The 22,009-nt window shown below is 37.6% G+C and overlaps 1 protein-coding gene across 1 annotated transcript; it reads right to left on the bottom strand.

The window, feature by feature from the left end:
* Positions 1-83: 83 nt before the first annotated feature.
* ptpn22 (protein tyrosine phosphatase non-receptor type 22) lies at positions 84-21,775 on the bottom strand. The gene is made up of 28 exons (XM_073875299.1): positions 20,208-21,775; positions 18,530-18,638; positions 17,382-17,458; positions 15,227-15,322; positions 15,038-15,076; positions 14,688-14,759; positions 14,199-14,258; positions 13,953-14,095; positions 13,282-13,348; positions 13,121-13,198; positions 11,278-11,358; positions 11,026-11,135; positions 6,890-7,464; positions 6,400-6,489; positions 5,431-5,496; positions 5,257-5,328; positions 5,053-5,180; positions 3,652-3,679; positions 3,430-3,502; positions 3,121-3,191; positions 2,969-3,031; positions 2,737-2,867; positions 2,592-2,619; positions 2,314-2,376; positions 2,094-2,209; positions 1,966-1,996; positions 1,782-1,868; positions 84-480 (listed from the first exon to the last, which is right to left on the bottom strand). Exons 1-28 carry the CDS (start codon positions 20,307-20,309, stop codon positions 419-421), a joined length of 2,718 nt encoding a protein of 905 aa, XP_073731400.1. The 5' UTR covers positions 20,310-21,775; the 3' UTR covers positions 84-418.
* Positions 21,776-22,009: the final 234 nt, after the last annotated feature.

The raw sequence follows: 22,009 nt of genomic DNA, 5'->3' as shown, positions 1-22,009 counted from the left end.
AAATAATAATTTACAAGAAAACATATCAGACACAGTTAGGTGGTTTCTAAGCATCTGAGCTGTTCATTTTTTCAATATACTCGTCATCATACCCTTTATTATCTTTTATTTATTTACCACAATGTTATTTATGTATATACATTTTAATTGATATCCTAAATGCAGGTGTATGTGCAACATACATGTACTCCATTACAAAAAGCTCATTCCCCTTCATAGTACCTTTACAAGTGGTTATTATGACACAGGCACAATCTTTGTAAAAGTCCACCTATTGTGTGCCGTCAATTGTTTAGCCACTGTTCTTTCATTTTCCAACTCTTATGTTTTCCTTTCGAAAACTAAAAAGAATCTTTGACAGACGGCCATCTTTCTCATTCTGTCAATTTTGTACTGTAACACTGCTTCTTCATTTGAATTAGACCCATGTTTCCGGCCTTTTCCGCGGACCCTTCGGCTTTCCAAAACGCAATCCAAAAGCTGTGAAGTAAGAAGAATTTAGTTTTCAGTGTCGTACTAGGTCAAATAGTAAACATTCTCGTGGCAGCTTAACTGCCAGTAACAATCAGTTTTACTATAAGATTGAGAAACTGACAGATAATCAGTTTAACGAATATTTACACCTAATCATTTATCAGTTCTCTTATATCAGGTTGATTAAGTTAGAAATAGCCAAAACAGATGAATTTACTTACATTACAAAAGACTATGCCAAATTTACATTAATTAAGAACATTTAATAAATATATTAAATATTAAAGATATATTTATTAAGGAAAGTGAAAGCCAATCTGGCTAAATTGATGTATTTTTAGCAATGTTAGTCTAAATATGTTTAGAAAGCGAAATAGGTTACAAATATTTTCTGCATATGTTATTAGATGCTCAAAAATATAAATAATTCGTATCTGTCATTTAAAGGTACATTCCACTTTTTTGAAATATGCTCATTTTCCAGCTCCCCTAGACTTAAACATTTGATTTTTACCGTTTTGGAATCCATTCAGCCTATCTGCGGGTCTGGTGCTAGCACTTTTAGCATAGCTTAGCACAATCAATTGAATCTGATTAGACCATTAGCATCACACTAAAAATAACCAAAGAGTTTCGATATTTCTCCCATTTAAAACTTAACTCCTCTGCAAGTTACATTGTGTACTAAGACCGACAGAAAATTTAAACTTGCGATTTTCTAGGCCGATATGGCTAGGAACTATACTCTTAATTTGGCGTAATAATCAAGGACTTTGCAGCCGTAACATGGCTGCAGGAGGCGCAATGATTTTACGCAATGCCCAAAAATAGTCCCCTGTCATTGAAAGTTACTAAGGGGGACTATTTTCGGCTGCTGCGTAACATCATGCACCTCCTGCAGCCATGTTACAGCAGCAAAGTCCTTGATTATTACGCCAGAATGAGAGTATAGTTCCTAAAAACTATAAAAGAAAATTGCAACTTTCAACTTTCCGTCAGTCCCAATACCCGATGCAACTACAGAAGAGTCAAGTTTCAAATAGTAAAAACATCAAAACCCTTTAGCTAGTTTTTATTGTGATGCTAATGCTCTAATCAGATTCAATGGATTATGCTAAGCGATGCTAAAAGTAGTACCGCCAGACCCGGAGATCGGCTCAATGGATTCCAAAACAGTAAAAATTAAATGTTCAAAATCTAGGGTAGCTGGAAAATGAGCAAATTTTCAAAAAAAGTGGAATATCCCGTTAAAATAATATCACGTCTAATTTTAAGACAAAAAATGACAAGGGGACCTAAATGCTTACAAAATAGGAATCCAGCCGTAGCACCATATGGTGGAGGTGCAGACTGAGGCGGAGCTGAAGGCGGGACTGAAGGCGGGGCTGATTTTGCTGCAAATCCCAGTTACATCATATTCAATTACCTTTTTTCAATACAATTTAACAAAAATTTGCTGTGTTTAAAAGAATGTTTGCTAATTATACATACTCTTCTGTTTTCCTTTTAAAAACTTAATGCTCTGCAAGATAAGAAAAATACAGAAATATGTTTTATATTCATCATTATGTCTTTTCCAGTTGATGCATGTATTAAATACATAGACTTTAGAGTTGAACCTTAGTCCTGGCCTTGCTGACCAGTGAAGTTTTCTCTTCCCCTCTGTTCATCTGGTTATCTGCTGGCCCAGCTGCGGCTTGCTGGCTACCGTGCGCCACCTGCTGCTCTGCCGTATCTGCACAATAGTTTAAATATTATGAAACCAAGTTTCAAAAATGTGGTTATGCAGTTTCCTAAACTGATATCAATCAGTGTCAAGAGATTGAAGCTGTCACTCACTTTGCCCTCCGGTCCCCATGGTAACAGACAGTTGTGGAGTACATGGGGCCACAGATAAAGGCTCTGTAACATCAAACACAGCTGTACACACACAGGTCCAATAATAGAGCAGTCCATTTACCTCAACCAATACACTGCATTACATTTTTTTGAGGGCAAGATTGCATTCTAAAATTCAGTATGTGATAATCTTGTCCTTTCTTACAAGTGGATGCTATAATGACAGAGTAGTGTATGAGATCAAGGTGTGGGAGTACACAATGGAAACAGCAACCTACCTTGTTTTGAACCTTTCGTTCTGACACTCTGTTGAGAAATGAAACCCAGCTGAAGTAAATTTACATAAAATCATCCTACATAATGAACATTCTTTGAAAATATAACTTTGATATCTTTAATATAGTAAAGTTTGAGGGGATTAACCTTGCTTCTGCTCCAAGAATGATCTACAAGTGGTTTGGAATGAGAGCTGCCTGACCATTCAGATGATGTGCCCACTCTCTGTCTTTGATGCGGGGCGTCGTTTGACAGACAGGAGGCGCTATTGGCCGGCACTTTAAAGGGAAACGAACCTTTCTTAGCTTTGCTTTGAAAAATTGAAGACGCACAGGTTTTGTGTACCATGTAAACTGACTGTGATGACAGCATACTTTACCTTCCTCCGTGGGAAAAATGAAAGACTCTGGGGTTCTTTCAGGAAGCGGTGGAGTCACAGATTCTTAAAAAAAGCAAACACAAACGAGCATGTGCATAGTGAGTTCACTGAGAGGTTATTTAATTTAATTTTTTGTTATTATAGGCTAATACCTTTATTTGACACTAGGTTAAAAGTGACCGGATCACGTGGCGATTGGGTGTGACGTGATGCAGGTTCCTGTAGTTAGAAAAGAGAAGTAGCGTTACTGTAGTTTATATTAATGCACCGGAAGGAAATTGATTAAAAAAAAAACTCCAGCTTCCTCATGTGTCTTACTTAGCAGTTTAACTCAGTTTTGGTTAAAATAATATAGGAGGAAGATTATAAGCACTTAGCTTCAATTGCTTTTAAGCAATAAACCACTAAAACACATGTTTCTGTTTTATTGAGATGACAATAAGAAGTAAGTCTTACCCTGTGAACATGTGTACAGTAGAGGAGGAGGACTGTGGCTTGTGATTGGAATAGGACTAAACTGAGCAGATGGTGGTGCTGGAACAAAATGTTTATGACAATTATTTCTTTTTTCACCAAAATGAGTAACTTGCTTTTATATGTCGTGTGAATGTGATGCATTATCTCCATTGGTTGGTTTATTTGTGTGTGTACTGTATAGACATGGATATATTTAACTGACTTACCAGGAAGTGACATTCTAAGTTTTAAGCTCTGAAAAAGAGGAAAAAAAGTCTTACTTCTTGTTTTTATTAGTAGTGTGTCATACACTATATTAAGTGTCTTTAACAACTGTGTATACTTACATTAGAAAAAATTTACAGTGTAACAACTGTTTATACAAATTGTACTTACATTTCAAGTATGTACTGTACGTGTAACTACACAACTATCTCTAACCCTAAAGCCACTCTGGACAACAAGCATGTACACAATAAATATAATGTATAAAATGCTTTATTTTAAGTATACAGCGGTCAAAGACACCTAATATTAAATATATAACATTATTAGATAGATAGATACACTACCAAAAGATTTGAATTACATTTTTTCCACATTTTAAAATGATAGTAAGTTTATTAAAACTGATGGGAATTTTGTTGTGACTAAAAACATCCAAAATAAATGAAATCGTGTTATATTTTAGTATCTTTCATTGGCCTAGAATTTACAGAAATGTACTCTTGTCATTTTATCAAAAAGCTTCTTGAGAACTTACTCTGAGGTGCTTTTTAAACAATATTGAAGTTCCCATTTATTCTGGGCTCTTATTGTCTGATTTCATCATTATTTGGTCCAAGTAATCCGTAATTAAACTTTTTTAATTTCATTTTTGTTTTGTAATAAAATAAATTAATTTGTTGGCACAATTATATTTAGTCTACACAGTAATTTCAAACATTAAAGCCTTAAAGGGTCTGGCGGTACCACTTCTAGCATAGTCCAGCACAATCCATTGGATCCGACAAGACCACCAGCATCGTGCCCACAAAAATGACCCAAGGGTTTCAACATTTTTCTTATTTAAAACTTGACTCTTCTGTAGTTACATCATGTACTAAGACCATTAAAAGTTGCGATTTTCTAGGTTGATATGGCTAGGAACTATACTCTCATTCTGGCGTAATAATCAATGACTTTGCTGCCATACCATGGCTGCAGCAGTTGCAATAATATTACGTAGCATCCGAAAATAGTCCTTTTCGTAACTTTCAGCACGGGACTATTTTCGGGCACTGCGTAATATCACTGCGTAGGAAAAATATAAAAACTCTTTGGTCATTTTTGAGCCCGATGCTAATGGTCTAATCAGATTCAATGGATTATGCTAAGCTATGCTAAAAGTGGTAGCCCCAGTTTGGCTGAAAGGATTCCAAAACGGTAAAAATCAAATGTTTAATTCTAGAGTAGCTAAAAAATGAGCCTATTTTCAAAAAAAGTGGAGTGTCCCTTTAAAATCAAACTCTTTTTTAAATCATGTGAATCATTTTAAGTGACCCTAAACCGAATGCTATCTAATTTAGTTATTATCACATGTATTATTTATTATTATTAATTTATTAGTTTATGCATGAATAGATCACCTTGCTTCTGGACCAGGTTCGACTGATGCCTTCCTGAAGTTCATTCGATTTTCCGGACCATTCTGAAGACTTCCCAACTCTCATTACAACTTCCTGTGGCTTTTCCTGTGTCATGTTTTGTACCAAATCTATTTGAGAAAACAACGTAATTAGACGAGAAACAACTACACTTTGACATTTCACTGATGCCTAGCAATGTCGTACCCTCATCTGTGGCCAATTCAAAAGACTCTGGAGTTCTCTCAGGCAGCGGGGGCGCAGGTGAGGGAGGGCTGCCTATGTGGAAAACCGGGAATATTTACAGTCTTTGATATAAACACTTACACACCTCTTTATCTACAACATATGAGCAGGTTGTCATGGCCATGAAATGCTTACCACTGACGCAGTCTGAGCTGGATGGGATTTCCAATGTCAACTGATCATCACTGGCTTTGGTGACATCTTGGAACAGAAAACGTGTGCTGTTAGCATGTCTTAAATTAGTTAAATGTCTGTGAAATTCAGTCTCATAATCTAATAATGAGATCAGGAGCATCAAAGATTGATTTTCGTCATTGATTTCACATTATTTATCTTTGACATGACCTTATCAGTCAATATTAAAGATAACAAGGTTATATTTTCACAGAATGTTCTTTACATTTTGTAGGATGATTTTATGTTAAAAACAGAAAATTACAAAAAATTACTTTAACTGGGGTTTTCACAGACTGGGTCATATATCTTAAAGAGGACTTTTTGCATGTTTAAGTGCTACAATTGGGTCCCCAGTGCTTCTATCAACCTAAAAAAATGTGAAAAAGATCAACCTAGTAACTTAATTTTGGTAAACCATTCTCTGCAAGCATGTGAAAAAAACGGTCATTGAAATTTGGCTCCCTTTGTGATGTCAGAAGGGAATAATACCACCCCTTAATCTGGACTATCCAACCACAGCACTGCAATTTATTGCAGAGATCAACTCATTTACATTTAAAGGGACACACCCAAAAACGGCACATTTTTGCTCACACCTACAAAGTGGAAATTTTAACATGCAATAATAAATTATCTATATGATATTTTGAGCTAAAACTTCACATATGTACTCTGGGGGCACCAAAGATTTATTTTACATATTGAAAAATAATATCCCCTTTAAATCAATATTATTACATTGGTCTCTAAAATACTTTTCTGATTGGTTTGTGGTTGCATAAATAATATGATTTAACTACAATGACTGCTATAGTGTAGACTTCACAAACAGATTATAGACAAATTAATATTGTGTTCACATTAAAACAAAAATACAGTTAACCGTGTATCAGTCACATAGCTGGCACTTTGAAGATTTGGACTAACCTTTAGTTTCATCTGCCAGTATAAAAGACTCTGGTGTTCTCTCAGGCAAAGGAGGCGGCGTCTCTTCATCTGATATAGGTGTAAGTGCACCTGAATAGAAAATGAAAATCGTAAAAAAGCGTTATGTAGCTCTAACAACGCGTTTGATCTCAACTCTGTCAAAAAGAAACGGTCCCAAGCTGTCAATGGGGTGGTACACTTTCAAAAAGTATTCATATTGGTACCAAATGTATACATATCTGTACATAAATGGTACATTTTAGGACCTTTTTAAAGACTACTGCCCCATTGACAGCTTGGGACCATTTTTTGACCATTTCTTTTTGCCGTGTAGGAAATCCACATGAATTCACATGAAATACTGAAAAAAATGTCTGAATAAAAGCACACGCCTAATTCCTAAAAGTAAATAATATGTCATACTGTATATCTTAGTAATTTCTAAGAAAACAGTGAAACAGAAACCTAAAGTTGAATTGTGTTCTCATACCTTTATCACTGTAACCATCTACCGGCACTTCTAAAGCCTGAAGATGAAACTCTGAACTAGATGTTGTGAAACAAGTGTTCTCAATCCAGATTGCAGGTGTAGTCTTCACAACAGGGGGACTGTTTGTAGTTGGTGTAGACTCGGGATCAAAATAAGGATCTTCAACAGTGAGGCAGAGGTTGCCAAATGTAACCGGGTTGGGGTCTTTTGTAACAAAACTGAAATCTTGGTCCTCAGTCCACTCTGTCAGATTTGGTCTAAGCTCTTGTAACAGACTGACTGAGTAATTCGAACATGCAGCTTCTGTGAAATTAGTTTTTAAACTTGTGGATGGCTCAGTTCCTTCAGATCCACATATAGACGTAAAGTCCATTTGAGGAGTTTGTGTTATAAATGGCCTCTGACTTTCTTTAGTCTTTGTCTGTTCACTTATTAAGTTAAGCATGTCTGCTGGAGTATTTAGGGTGGTGGAAATGTCTTTTTGGCAGAATGCTGGTGCTTGAGACTGTGGCCAAGAGTTGAGGTCATCTGTAATGTGATCGCAGTCATCCAATAGAGCATTTGCCCCATAACTCCTATTTGAAAAGCAAAAGGTGCGACAGATTTGGGAATTGTTGACCACAAACACACAATGCTGTTGTATTAGCCACAAAACTTGTAAAGAGTAGTTGAGTTATTGTACAGTAAGGGGCTAATCACACCAAACGCGCTTTAAATACTTGGAAACGCAAGGCGCGACGCACTGCCTTTTTTAAAAAAAAGAGCAGTGCGACGCGGCTTTTATATTGCCGAGTCAGCTGTCTTGTCAATCAAATATTAAAGCCTGAGCGCTCTTTTGCTGTTAACTGTCACATTAGCAGAAACCTTAAAAAGAGGATGCTTGCTCTGACCTTGTTTGAGGGTGAGAGGTGCACAAACACGCAAGATAGAGTGAGCGAGTGGAGTCCAGAGCCGTTTCTCAAACTGCAACAAAAGTCGCTGTTTATTTACTTCAATCATTGCTGGTCTTCTCAAATCATACACAACAAGTTACTGTTTCTTCTTCGTTTGTGGGTTAACTTGCCAAGCTTCTTCTACTTTGACGGTCGTGCTGCTACTGTGGTTACACGCGTGGCTACTGCCCCCCAGCGGTCTGCGCGTGTGTTTGCACGTCGACGCGGACGACAACGCAAAAGTATAAATGAAAACCGACGCGGAACCTACGCCGTCGCGGCTATGCCATAGGACCCATAGATATGTATATAAAGGCTAGATGGCTCGTCCGCGCTGCTGGCCAATTGAGTGCAACGTCCGCATTTTGGCAACCATCTTACGACAGGGCGCTCGTTCACTCGTAGCATTGAGTTTTAATGATGCAGGTTCTTTTAAATGACCATAAATTGCTTAATTTTTTACCAATTTTCAAACGGTTTGGTTTGTTATAAACGTCAAAGATGTACCTATGACACTGCATACCTATACTAAAAATAAAAAATAAATTCATGAAACATGTTAAAGCATCCAGAATTATAGCCACGTTAATAACGTTTGTAAAAACCCAAACCGTTTGAAAATCGGTAGAAAATTGAGCAAGTTATGGTCATTTAAAAGTACCTGCACCATTAAACTCAATGCTACGAGTGAGCGAGCACCCTGTCGTAAGATGGCCGCCAGGTGATGCCGTTAGGGACTCCGCCTTGAGCCATCTAGCCTTTATATACATATCTATGGTAGGACCTACGCACAACTTTAACGAGCCCTTGAGTCTTTCGTTCAAGAAATATCCCATATAAAGGAAAGGATGCATATGTGTATCCTTCGCGCTCTTCGCGCGCTGAAATCACCCACAATCCTATGCGCGCAGGGACGAAAGCACACATTTTCATTGACGTAATGACGCAATGACGTGAACTTGCTAGCCTGTTCCATTTACGTGTTCTTCGAATTCGAAAGAGGAGCCTCGCCTAGCCTCTGAAGAGAGTGACTTGTAAGGACTAGTCCTGTCAAGGAAGTATCGTTGACATTGAGAAATGGCCCAGTTCTTCAAAGCAACTGTAAACTTCCCTCACCACAATGTAAGGCCCGCCTCTCCCATCATTCGATTGGACAATGGAAAGACTCGAATGACGTTGGCTGCTTTTCTGCTCCGGCGCTCTTTCAAAGATGCGTGCGGTGGCAAAAACTGCAAGGGGTTCGGCACGCATAAACAGCACGCAAATGCTCCCGGCCCATAGAATATCATCAAAAAAGGCGGCTGCAATGGTACATTCACATGGGGCGTAAGCGTTACCGCTTAACGGAAGGTTTGTCTGAACCGTGGCCAACAGCCAATCACAGTGGCCGCAACACATGCTCCAGTCTTCCATAAACGTAATTGGCTGGCTATGCCTAGGTTATTTGCATAAGGCGATCTGATTGGCTGAAGCACGCGTTGCCGCTTGAAAAGTTGAGAAATGTTCAACTTCTGCAGCGAGCAACGGCACTGACGCGGTGCCGACAGATCTACAATTCAGGAAGCATAGGTTGCGGCCACTGTGATTGGCTGTTGGCCACACTTAAGACAACCCTTCCATTAAGCCTTAACGCTTACGCCCCGTGTGAATGTACCGTAACTGCAATAAACGCGCTTGGTGTGTTGGCCCCTAAGTATGTAATTTTATTATGCTGAAATACTTTTTTACTAGCCTGGGTGCCAGCCCATCTTAACCCCGCCCACAAGATTTTGTAAACGGGAAGATGGGTCTGGGGTTTCTCCGTTGAGGAGCTACTATTTTAGAACAAATGCTGGTCGAACCAATCAAATTGTCAGGGCGGGCTTTATACGATGATGGACAGATAATCAACAGTAACGTAATGAACCACGTCACCAAAGAGCGCGTGTGTTGAATGGCTGCCGCTGTAGAGTTCAGATGTGTGGATTCTGACATTGAGTCTGTTCTAAAATATATCGACAGAGCATTGATTTTAAAAGAGGAACAGAGAAACGCGAGCAGGGCATTTGTTGATGTCCTATTCGTCAAAAGTTGGTCGCAACTGAAAAGGCTAACGTTATCACGGCGATGCAACTCAGCGTGCACGAGATGGATATAATTAGCGGTCGTTGCCAGCTTCTTTTCGGAAGCCCGGAATCGTGGTTGCTGTAAGTGGAGGGACATGTTAGGCTCCAATATTTTCAAGCAAACGTAATGGGTATCGTCGTGGATGAAGTTCACCTAACGTACAAATGGTAAGAGATAGTCTTACTCTATGACTTAGTAAATACTTCATGTTGTGATATAAACGAAATGTTGTAAACATAATAGGTGTTGATGTACATTCGCTAACTCAGTATAATCACAATGTTGTGTCATAGCGAAATAACTAGCAGTTCGGTCAGGCTGCAAAGACGTAATTTCAACATACGTTACACACTCGGTTGCTCTGATTGGTCGTAGGTCTATCCAATTGAGTGCAGAGGCATTTTTCGGTTGAGACACGCCTCATAATTATAGCTCAATGGAGCGGTATCAGACTCAAATTCTGACTAGAATTGAGTATGGCAACGTCAGGCTACTTTTTTACTACACTTTAAAGGTAAATGTGTAATTTTGGAACATTGGCAAATGGCAACTAACAGTATGATATGTTATGATATGATAATGTTGATCTGTATAGTCTCTCTAAAAAATACTTCATCATGTGTTAAAAATTTGGGTGTGTTTCTCGATAGCAACCTAAAAATGGACAAACAGGTCAATGGTGTGGTAGGCGCTAGCTTCTCTCAGCTACGTCTTCTTTCTAAGGTCAAACCATTTCTATCAGAGAAAACGTTGGAGATCGCCATACATGCTTTCATTACATCTCGCCTAAACTATTGTAATTCTCTCTATTGTGGCATCTCAAAGAAATTAGAAACACGTCTTCAACTAGTTCAAAATGCTGCTGCTAAATTCCTTAAAGGATACCGCAAATTTGATCATGTCACTCCCATTTTATGTTCATTACACTGGCTTCCGGTTCATTTCCGCATCAATTTTATCATCCAATTGCATAAATTTGGGGTGGGACTATCTGTCTGACCATTGAACCATAGAGAAAGTGTTAAAAACTTTAAAATGGCACACAAACGACACACTTAAAAAATCTGATATAGCTTTAAAAGAGCGTTTTTCTGCTACCTGTGTTCAATCAGCGCTCTGAGATCTGTCCCGGTGTCTGATTCAGCATCACTGATATCTGAGAGTTCACTTTCACTTGATATGGAAACAGGTGAGGGGGAGGCTGGAACCTGTTTGATGAAAAATGTTATTGAATGATTCAATAAAACCAAGAGCAAGAGTGAAACTAATGCTCTGCATGTAACCATACATTATTGAAAATGCTTGCTTAATTAAATATACGTGATGAGTAATAATAAGGTCACATCTAACCTCGCTTTCTGATTCACCCATTGCTTCCAAATATCTCTCAAACAGCAGTTTAATGGTTCTGTAAACGAGCTCATATTGTTCCTAGGGGAGAGAGAGAGAAGGATAAAGAAATAAACTACAAGACGTTATAGTAATGTCTAGCCTACAGTACCCATTAAAGACTGTGTAAAGTCATTTCAGAAAACTGTTTCTAAACACATTGTAAATGAGAAATTAGAAATGTATTGCTGAAACACATTACAAAGAATTATGTAGTACTAATTTGTGGAGTTACACAGTTAAATATTTTTTCCACATTTCTGTGTTTACGATTATTTGGGTGGGGCTAAAGTGGTGGCTGGATGATGCACTAGAGCAGTGGTTCTCAACTCCAGTCCTCGGGCCCCCCCTCCCAGAATGTTTTAGATGTCTCCTGATATGAAACACCTGATTCCACTCATTAGACTCCTTCCAGAATGTTTGAAACGTTTCCTTAAAGGAATAGTCTACTCATTTTCAACATCAAAATATGTTATTACCCCAACCAAGAACCGCCGACACATCCCTCCATCATCCGTGCGCGTGCACGCAAGCGCTGGAGCGCGCCGCGACGCCCCGACAGCATTTAGCTTAGCCCCATTCATTCAATGGTACCATTTAGAGATAAAGTTAGAAGTGACCAAACACATCAACGTTTTTCCTATTTAAGACGAGTAGTTATACGAGCAAGTTTGGTGGTACAAAATAAAACGTAGCGCTTTTCTAAGCGGATTTAAAAGAGGAACTATATTTTATGGCGTAATAGCACTTTTGGGAGTACTTCGACTCGGCGCAGTAACACCCTCCCTCTCCCATTATGAGAGTGAGAAGGGGAGCGGACTTTTCAGGCGAGTCGAAGTACTCCCAAAAGTGCTATTACGCCATAAATATAGTTCCTCTTTTAAATCCGTAAATATAATTAAGTAAAATATTGAAAAACTGTAATGTTTTCCTTTAATATTAAATATCTCCAACGGCAGCTTGCCTGCGAGTGGCATGGTTTCAGTGCCGACAGTGGACACACCCCCAGCATTTAAGACTGCCTCTTTTTCCAAGATTTTGATAACTTATTTTATTTATTTGGCTTTTTTTAGCCATTCAAATTTGACTGGATGGTTAATATCACATTTTTCACCAGAACACATTTAATATCAGATTTTAACCAGACCTTTATGAAAATTAACCATAGTTTTACTACAGTTAAACCAAAACAAAAAAACTGGTTTTGCTCATATTTATCAATACACCAAAAACATGTTCACTACACTTATACCACAAAAAACATGGTTACTTTTCGTAAGGGGAGTTGTGAAAACTGAAAGTACTCATAATAGCATGACTGCATAGATTTAAGATTTTGTCATATCATATGTACGGGAAACACCTTGTTATACTAAACAATGAAATTCTTGCATGAAAATGAGGACGAAACCACAAAAGTACAGAATTATAAATAACTCAAGTGTGATGGTGCAAGTGTGTGCATATCTAAGTGTGAATGCACAGTAAAAACATATAAAGTACGGTATGTAGTGTAAACATGTAAGCTTACAGTATATAGTCTATATCAGGTGTCTCCAACCCTGAAGTCCTGGAGACTTCAGCTCCAACACACCTGTCTTTAATGATCAAGCAACTCGTTTAATTGGGGTTGGAGCTTAAATCTGCAGGACGGTATCTCAAAAGGGGCAGGGTTGGAGTAATTTTGTAATATAAACATGATCTGCTGACAGTATGTACTTACATATAGACACATAAGATAAATAAAGATGGTATATACATACACATAGTTACAAAGGAGGCGTATAAAGTGTTCAATGCATACCTTGGTCTGTACCACGGATGGACGCTGTGTACGCATTTCTTTTACAATGTCGAAGATGCTGAAATCCTCTGGTATCGCCTAAACAAGAGCAAAGAAAATCAACACCCTGCATGTAAAGTAAGGCTTAGTTTCAATAGGATGTTTTTGAAGTTGCTTCATACCTGTCTCTTCAGTAGATTCCAGGTATAGTCAATCGCACATAATGCACCCGTTCTTCCACACCCGGCGCTGCAAATCCCCAAAGTCACAAAAGATAAGCATAGTGAAAATAATGCTGTATTATTATTAAAAGCAGCATGCATTGTACAAGCAAACCTGGCTTAAATTTCTAATGAATGACTTAAGGCTTGGTGAAACTTACTTGCCAAGTAAGTGTAAAATGTATTAATGTAAAACCCCTTCATAATCAAAGCAAATGGCTGGCGAACAGCCAATCTGAGATTTAACATTTCATTATGGAAAGTATCAGCGACTGCTCAGCTAATCTTGACGTGTACAGTTTTAAATCTGATATCTACAGTAGCATTCAAACAATATAGTACTACAGTATGTCAGCAGCAAACATGATGAGAATTTGGGTATTTGTTTGTTGTTGGTCAACCACCTACATATTTCCTGTGACAAAAGAGCGGTGGTTGGGGGAAGGGGGCCACAAATGAGAATAAAGGTACTTTCTCTTTAACAGACTGCATTAAACATTTGCTTTTATGGTTACAGAATCTGAATGGCCCCCCGCTATTATATCTTTAAATCATGGCCACAATCTCTGATCTTGGCCTCAAATGCAAACATCACAGATGTCCGTCACAACAAACCATATTAAAGAATTCACCTGCAATGAATGCAGATGGGAAGGTCATCGTGATCTTGGTAAATGCGCATTTCTTGCACCAGCTGCAGTATTGGGGGTATTGAGTCGGGTACTCCGTGATCTGGCCAGTTCACGTAGTGCAGCTGCTTCATTGTCCGGGATGTCTGAAAAATTGATGACTTTTTACACATCTGTTTGTGTATTGGTAAGCTGAATGACCTTAAACATTCGTAAAACAAATTATTTTAAGACCAAGGTTTTACTTACTTGTTTATATGTCACTTTAAGCGTCCTTGTCACATATTCGCCCTTATTCTCCTCAGACTCCTAGATGAGATTAAACATGTGCATGACGTGTTTGCTTATCAGACTAAATGTGCGAGTGATAGTTTCAGTTAGTAAAATATCTAAATGCAGATATGAACTTTTGCAATAAAGGTTCAAGGAACACAGAATGATAAAGTAAAAGTATACACTTTGTATAAAAGTGTCTGCCACATGCGTAAACATCAAACGTGCTGATCGAAAGTACAATATTTTAGACTGTACATATTTTTTATATACAGTTTGGAAAAACCAACATACTAATGCATTACTCTAATGTAACATATCGTGGAGAAGGTTTTTTATAATCTCACTGATAATTTATTGGTTTGTAACGTATAAGACTGTGAGCAGGAGGCTAGATCAGACATAACCAAGTACAAACACAAGGACAGGAAGTGTGGTGTGAGTCAGGGAGGAAGTGTGTCTTACAATGTGTATGGTAAAGGGTTCACACACAAACGCGTTCTCCTTTGACTCCGGCCAGTAGCGCTCGCATTTTTTCTGAAAGAAAGAGGAAAAGCAGTGTTCATCTTCAACCACTCCCTTTAAATCTATCTGTGATCTAAATGATTATATGCTGAAAGGACATGACAACACTTTAACCAGAGCTAAGTTGTGAAAGGGTGTGAGCTCAAGATTAAAAAAAAAGAAGTTAGAGATGAACCAAATGTGATACTGGTGCTCTGTGAATTTTTTTGACAGCTCTGAGAAGGATGTGGTTATTAAAATGTTTACTTTTAAGAAACGGTACATGCTTTTTATACTCTGTTACGACTTACCCGGCCCATTTCGAACTCTCTGCAAGCCATAACGACAACCTGCAGAAACAGCGAGAACGTTGTTGAGACATGACAGATTTCAACAGTTTCGAGCATATCCACATCTATTGTAACCCCATGTGAAATTTAGCCAAAGTGTTTAAAACCAAAAGTGGATTTTTTCATGTACTAATAGACACAAACGCTTACCTGTACATTGTATTCCCACAGCATTCTCCAGAAGTCGAGCACTGTATTTGGAAGTGGACCTTGTGTGGCAATATATGCCCTAGTGCCCATAACCCCCTGTATTTAACAGTGAACAATAATATCATTATACATTTAAATATCACAGATCAGATCTTGTTTAAAAGTGATGTTGGATTTTGTGTACGGTATACCAGTCAAAAGTACCTGCATGCTCATTTTTTATTTACATAAAATAATACAAATTAAAGTTTGGGAATTATTATTCTGTTAATATAGCTTTTCTTGTAATAGTCCAGCTTTAATTTTGTAGGTCTGGGGTGCACTTAAGAATCAATGTTGCTATAATTTCTCTATAGTCCCTTTCACACATACAGTCTTTACTGGTAATTTACTGGTAAATTGCAGTTAACAGGTCATCTGTGAACAGAACCTTTCTGGTAAATCAGTGCTGCCAATTTACCAGTAAGATTAAAGTTTATAGATTACCGGCATTTTGAACGGACGACGTCAGACCACACTGACAGCTTCAGGCCAATCATAACGTTTTGATACAGATGATGCGTTTACCCCCACACTGTTTACGGACGTTTCCACACACACACGCTGCTTAAAAAAGTCGAGCGCACCTAAAGTTAACGTCCACATTTCTTCACCAAAGTTGTTTAAAACAGCTTACCGTCTATTTGCCGAATTGACGACATCCTTAGCACCCCCTCTGTGAAGCCTAATGTGCAAACAGTACTGTTGTTTAAGACGCAGGTGGGTGATTCTCGCGAAATTAGACTTATGAGATGTCATTAAACATTTTGATAAAATGTTTTACTATTTTGTACGTGATTTCAAATTACATCATACAAACCAATTTTGTAGTTTTTTCCACATTTAAGGGGAACATTTTCATTACCGCAACGTGTCCATGACTGGCTTTGGGACATGGAAATATTTATAATTAAAAAATCTAAAAAATTTAAAACTTCAGTGCATGTTATACTATAAACTTTTACAGTAAAGAAACGTGGTTTTGGTGATCATTGATAAATGTAAAGACAATAATAAGGAATATAAATGTGTCCAAGACCAATTTTCTCATCCTCCGCAACAATTTTCAATCATTGTTTAAGTCCTCAAGGAACTAACATAAAAAAAAAATTGACTGTGACACTCAAGATGGCTACCGGGTAAGCAGTTCTTATTTTCTCTTCAGATAAAAGTTGAATTTTTATTTGTCATAGTACATAGACAACTTTTTAGTTCTCATTACCGAAACATGAGTTTGTAAATGCATATATTTAATGTAATATCATGTTGTGGTAATGATAATTTTTGATAATGATAATCTAAAAAATGTAAATAATTCTATAGGAAATCCTCTAAAAATAATGGTTATAGTAAGTTCAGACCTTAATCTTATATGTACAAAAAAAGGCTTCAAGGGCTTTTTAAAAATTGTGATGCTGGACACCTTCTTAATCTGGATTTCGTGAGAATCACCCAGGTTTTGGTCACAACAAGCAACATCGTGACCGTCAGCGTTGCCACAAATGTAAAAACAACAAAATACGGACTGTGGATATGAAGTCATAACCCGTCATTGTTTTCAAATACAACAGTGAGCTCACCGCGCACCACAGGTAACTTCTGCTTTCTCTCCAAGTTTACCGGTATTTTGATACTGATGTGTGAATGATGTCATACTGGTAAGAAGTCGGAACGTCACTGCGTGTGTGAACAGCACATTTTTGTATTTACTGGTAAATATAGGATAATCTACCGAAATTAGTGTGTGAAAGAGGCTACTGTTACGTATCATATTAATTGACCACATGTTTGATATTCAATGAAAAAGTATACTGTATGAGGAGGAGCTCAGATGCAAAAGGCGCTATACACCACCTCCATCAAAAAATGATATTAATGATATTAACCTAATTCTCTCAGCATGTATTATACGTTCATAAAATGGTTTCACTTCGAATCTGTTTAATCCCAGTTGGCAGACTGAGTGTGATAAAAATGCTTATTTACAAGAAAACATGCCAGATGCACAATGTGTTTTGTATTTGTTTTAAAATGTGTGTGTGTGTCCATATGTTTTAGACTGGTAATGATTATTATTAAATATGTCAGTTTATGTCACTTTCCATAAATTACTTACCCTAATGAAACTTGCATTGATGTAGTCTGAATCATGTTTGGATGCAATGAGTGAAAGCTTTACTCTGCTATGATCAACTGTGAAAACATAAAGCAGTCAATGTGTTCATCACACACACAGACTTACTCTGTAGACGGATCCTCACAATCTCTTGTATTAATATACTTTTTATTAAGCTGATATTTTAACAAAATGCAGTATAGTGTTAACCCTTATCCTTATATATTAAACATTATATTATATTTGTGACCCTGGACCACAAAGCCAGTATTAGTATGTGTATATTTGTAGCAAAAGTGAAATATTCATATACGAGACCAACATTTTTTATATTTTTGCCAAAAATCATTAGGATAATATGTAATGATCATGTTCCATGAAGATAATACCGTAAACATATAGGGGCGGACAGGGCTTATCCAAGTCCATTTTTGAGCTGCCTTTGTTTAAAAACAACTTGCACCGATGTATCCTATCAGTATATATCAGTGATATTGTTTTGTCTCAAGATGCACACCAATAATGTTTTTTGTAAGGTATATTTGAAGAGTTTCGTTGCAAAACGAGATAACTCCATTTTTTTTATTTTTCAGAAATCTCGTTTTTTGGTTGTGCATTCCAATTAATGTAAATTCAACTGCAGTTGGTTTGTTTTCATTTAAACCTTCATAACTTAAAAAATACAGCTAAGTAGCACCATAAAACAAAATAATAACATAATAACATAATAATAAACATGTTTTGACACAAATCTTAAAAACTGAGTTATCTCATTTTGCAACGAAACTCTTAATTTGTAAAAACGACTTAAATGTCCTAATATAACCAAGACCTGGATTAATCTAAACCCTGTCCGGAAAACGCCCCATTGCGTCAAAACGTTGTGAGTGGATGCTGTTGCTAATGACTTCATTTGGACAACTTTAAAGTGATTGTTACAATATTTTACATTTTCGCACCCTCGGATTCCAGATTTTCAACTATTGGCCTATCCTTACAAACCATACATTAATGAAATCTCAATTTAAAAAATCAAACCCTTAAGATTGGTTTTGTGGTCCATGGTCATTAACTGGTGGTGGTAAATAAATAAAAAAAGTGAATCTGAATTGTAAGAATAGTAAAGCATACAGTACAGTCGTACTTACATGGTACAATATCCTTATATCTGTTTTTCTTCACATTGTCCTGTTTGTCCGCCGCTACGGTCGGGTAGGTCCTCTCGGCACGATACTTAGTAGACTGCCTCTTGAGTTTCTGAATGTGTTACATAAAAATGTTGGTATAAGATTGTATTAATATGTGCTGAAACCTTTGTATTTAGTTTTCACTTCCTAGTTTATATTGACGCGACGGTTGATCAAACCACACGTTTGCTTTTTTCTTTCGTTGAAGAAAGGTTCTACTTCTGGAAATTTTGAGCTTAAATGTTGATATTAATGCTGTTTTGACAGACAAAACTAAATAATTAAGAATTTTTAGTATTTCAAACATTTCATATATCTTCCTACAGCCTACAAGTTTTTAGGCTTGTGGCTAAAATTTGTCAAAAGTTGATACATGTGTCAAAAGTCACGTTGAGACAAGAGTTGCGTGTGAGATGGGCTGTTTCTCTCCATGGTTTGTCTTTGATCTACGAGTACATGCACCTTGACCATGAGACTTTCCAACCGCATCTTTTTTTTACCTTGCAAGACGCAGTTTTACTGTAAAAATCAAACACAGAGCAAATATAGTAAGCTGAGTAACAGCCATGGGATCTCTGAGCTGAAACAGTCTGGGCTGCACATGAGGAACAAGCCATAACAGGGTGTGAAACCTTTATATGTTTATGACAGGAATTTTGCTCGTCTCCATAGTGAGATTTAACCTATACATATTTCATTTATGTTTATGTTGTGCTAGCATGCACTGTGGCCCAACACTGAGGACCGGTTTTGCTCTTACGTCTTGAATAAAATAAAGTTTCTCTTCCTGTTCAGAGTTAGTATAAGGACCCTATTAGCAAGAGACACAAATAACTCAGACACTTGGTTGTGGTTCATACCACAAGCTTGTGTGCATGGCAGCAGACCTGTTTGATAGATAATAAAACAGAAATCTGAAATACTTTCAGTATGACCCAAAAGAAGAAGCCTCAGGCCCTTACATTCACTAACTGTCTAATACATAGTGCTCACGAATATTTAGTTAATGCAAATGTGATTGGCTGACCTTATTGCCTGTGCGAGCACACGTTTTGGGTACTTAATGTACACTTTGTGCGATGTTTGAATACTCTAAATAAAACTGCATGGATTTGTAATTCAATTTAAGTGTAAACTATGCATGCAGCAGGAAGCCAATCACAAGCAACTTCCTTTCAGGATCCAAAATTGTTCCCATGGAATTACTGATTTGTAGGATTATTCAATGTACTGTATAGGAAACAGCACACATGTTCTTGTGGAGACAAATCTAAGCAAGATTACACTTGACATTATACAATGTATCATTAAACAAATACTAATAAAAGTTAATAAATTATAACTATTGTCGTTATATAAGCTCAAAGTGAGGCTTTGTGGAAGAGGAAGTCCAAACTAAGAAGCCATTGCAACGTGAGTCCGACATATTGTGGATTATTTTATGCCTTTATCACAACTTTTACCACAAATTTTCACATGCACACCCGAACAATACATAGATGGAAAAAAATATGCAGTATGCAGCGTACAACTTTTCCACTAAGCACTCAGTATTGGCCTCTTGGAATGAGTCACATGCTAAACATAAGAGTTTGTTTGTAATGGAACAACAATGAGGAAAAACCGGTCAAGAACTTACCGAAAACTCTCCAGCGAAGCCGTTCTCTGACCCCTCTTCTTCTGCTTCCTTGCTGGTGATATGGGCCAATAAGCCCCTCAGAATCTCGGCCTGGGGGTCCATGGCATGATTTGTGCCGAGGAAACGTCTGTCATGTCAGAGAAGAGCAGTAATCGGTGGGCTTCTGAAAAGTGCCCATGTTTCGGTTTCTCTCTCTCTCTCTGTCTCTCTTGTCGCTGTGGTCTTTGCTGTGTGCTTTAGTTGAGGAACTGTGTGATCTGTCGTCACGGAAGCAGTGACAGCAACAGTTGACAGCTTCTGTGGTCAGATGTAAAATATCACTGTGGCCCTTTCCTCCCTCAACCTCTCACGTTGGTCTCTCTCTCTTTCTCTCTCTGATTCTTGCATACATTGTTGTGTGTCATTCTGTCTCTACATGTGGCATTGCCTCTCTCGTCTCTTGTTGTTTTTCTTCTGTCCAATACTTTGAAGCTTAAGGTTCGAGAGCCACACAGGAAGCTTTTGTGAGTGGGTGTGCGTTTGTGTCTGGAAAAAAATAGTGAGGGTGCAAGTCATGCCAAGCCTGTTTGATGACATTCACAACATTGAGAAAGAACTAGCATGATAAAATCTAGCCATGTGGGTAACAAGACGCTTGCAATAAACATTTTGAAGTAGCAGTGAAAACATCGGTCTGCGGTGTGACATAGGTTATCCTAAAAAAAAATTCTTATCTTTATTATTTATTTCATATTTATTTATTTATTTTGCAGTTTTATAACACAATAAGTAGTTGTGTGAGTGGTATAAGTTAGCAGACCAGAGAGCAGAAGCATCAAAGGCTGGCTTCTATGTAAATATGTTATGAAACGAATTCAAGGCTGACATTTAACATATTACATTTGTAAGTCAAATCAATGTATTAGGCACAAGTCGGACAAATAAATTGTCTGGTGTTACTGTGCACCTGTAACCAGCATGTTCAGTTGAATTGTTTCAAAGTCTTTCATGTGATGCCATCTAGTGGCCAAAAGTAAAAGCGTCCAGTAAACTTTTTTATTTGCGTCCAGTAAACTTTACTTCAGTTGCTGATAGGAAACTGACTCTCCTTTGCAAGTTGGAAAAATCTGGAAAAATCTATATTACGGCTTCATGCCAGTTTCAAATTATTCATAATTAAAATATTGATGCATTTCTGTAATGATTTCAGTTCAGAAGAGCTGCTTTAACACACACACTTCAATGCTTTATAGTTAATTAATTAAACTTAATGCATTGTACCACTGTTTATACTTGCAACAGGTTTTTTCAATCTTACCCAAAGGATATTAATTGATCTTGATTTAAAGGTCCTGTTTTTGTGTTTTTGAAGCTTTAATTGTGTTTACAGTGCGCAATATAACATGTGTTCATGTTTCACATAAAGAAACGCGGTATTTTTCCACACAATTTACTTATCTCAATAGCGTTGTTTTCACTGTCCTCAAAACGGGGTGATGTCTTCCTTGTTCTATGAAGTCCCTCCTTAAGAAAAACGTATCGAGTTCTGATTGTGTAGCTTGTTTAGTGTGTTGTGATTCGACAGCAGCTTAAGTTGCCGTTAGGCATGTTCAACTTCATGCGGCGCCGTAAGAACTGACAGCCGGGTGGTCAAAATAACGCGAGAACGATTAGAGAAATCAGACGAAGTCAAATTTCGTCTCGCTCCCGCGGTACTTTGACGTCATCCGGCTGTCGGTTCTTGCGGCACCGCATAAAGTCAAACAAGCCTGTTAGCTTAAAGGAATAGTCAATTTTCTTAAAAGAAAAATCCAGATAATTTA

This window comes from Misgurnus anguillicaudatus, chromosome 13, assembly GCF_027580225.2.
Source record: "Misgurnus anguillicaudatus chromosome 13, ASM2758022v2, whole genome shotgun sequence".
Classification (NCBI taxonomy): Eukaryota; Metazoa; Chordata; class Actinopteri; order Cypriniformes; family Cobitidae; genus Misgurnus; species Misgurnus anguillicaudatus.
The sequence above is the reverse complement of the archived record's forward strand: the minus strand, read 5'-3'. Positions and strand labels throughout refer to the sequence as shown.

Coding starts and splice junctions, on each gene's coding strand:
- ptpn22 (XM_073875299.1), bottom strand. CDS start 20,309: ATGGACCCCCAGGCCGAGATTCTGAGGGGCTTATTGGCCCATATCACC. Junction 5,497..6,399: donor ACTGGCAGATGAAACTAAAG/GTTAGTCCAAAT, acceptor TTCTGTTCCAAG/ATGTCACCAAAGCCAGTGAT. Junction 1,997..2,093: donor TCAGCAAGGCCAGGACTAAG/GTTCAACTCTAA, acceptor CTTATCTTGCAG/AGCATTAAGTTTTTAAAAGG.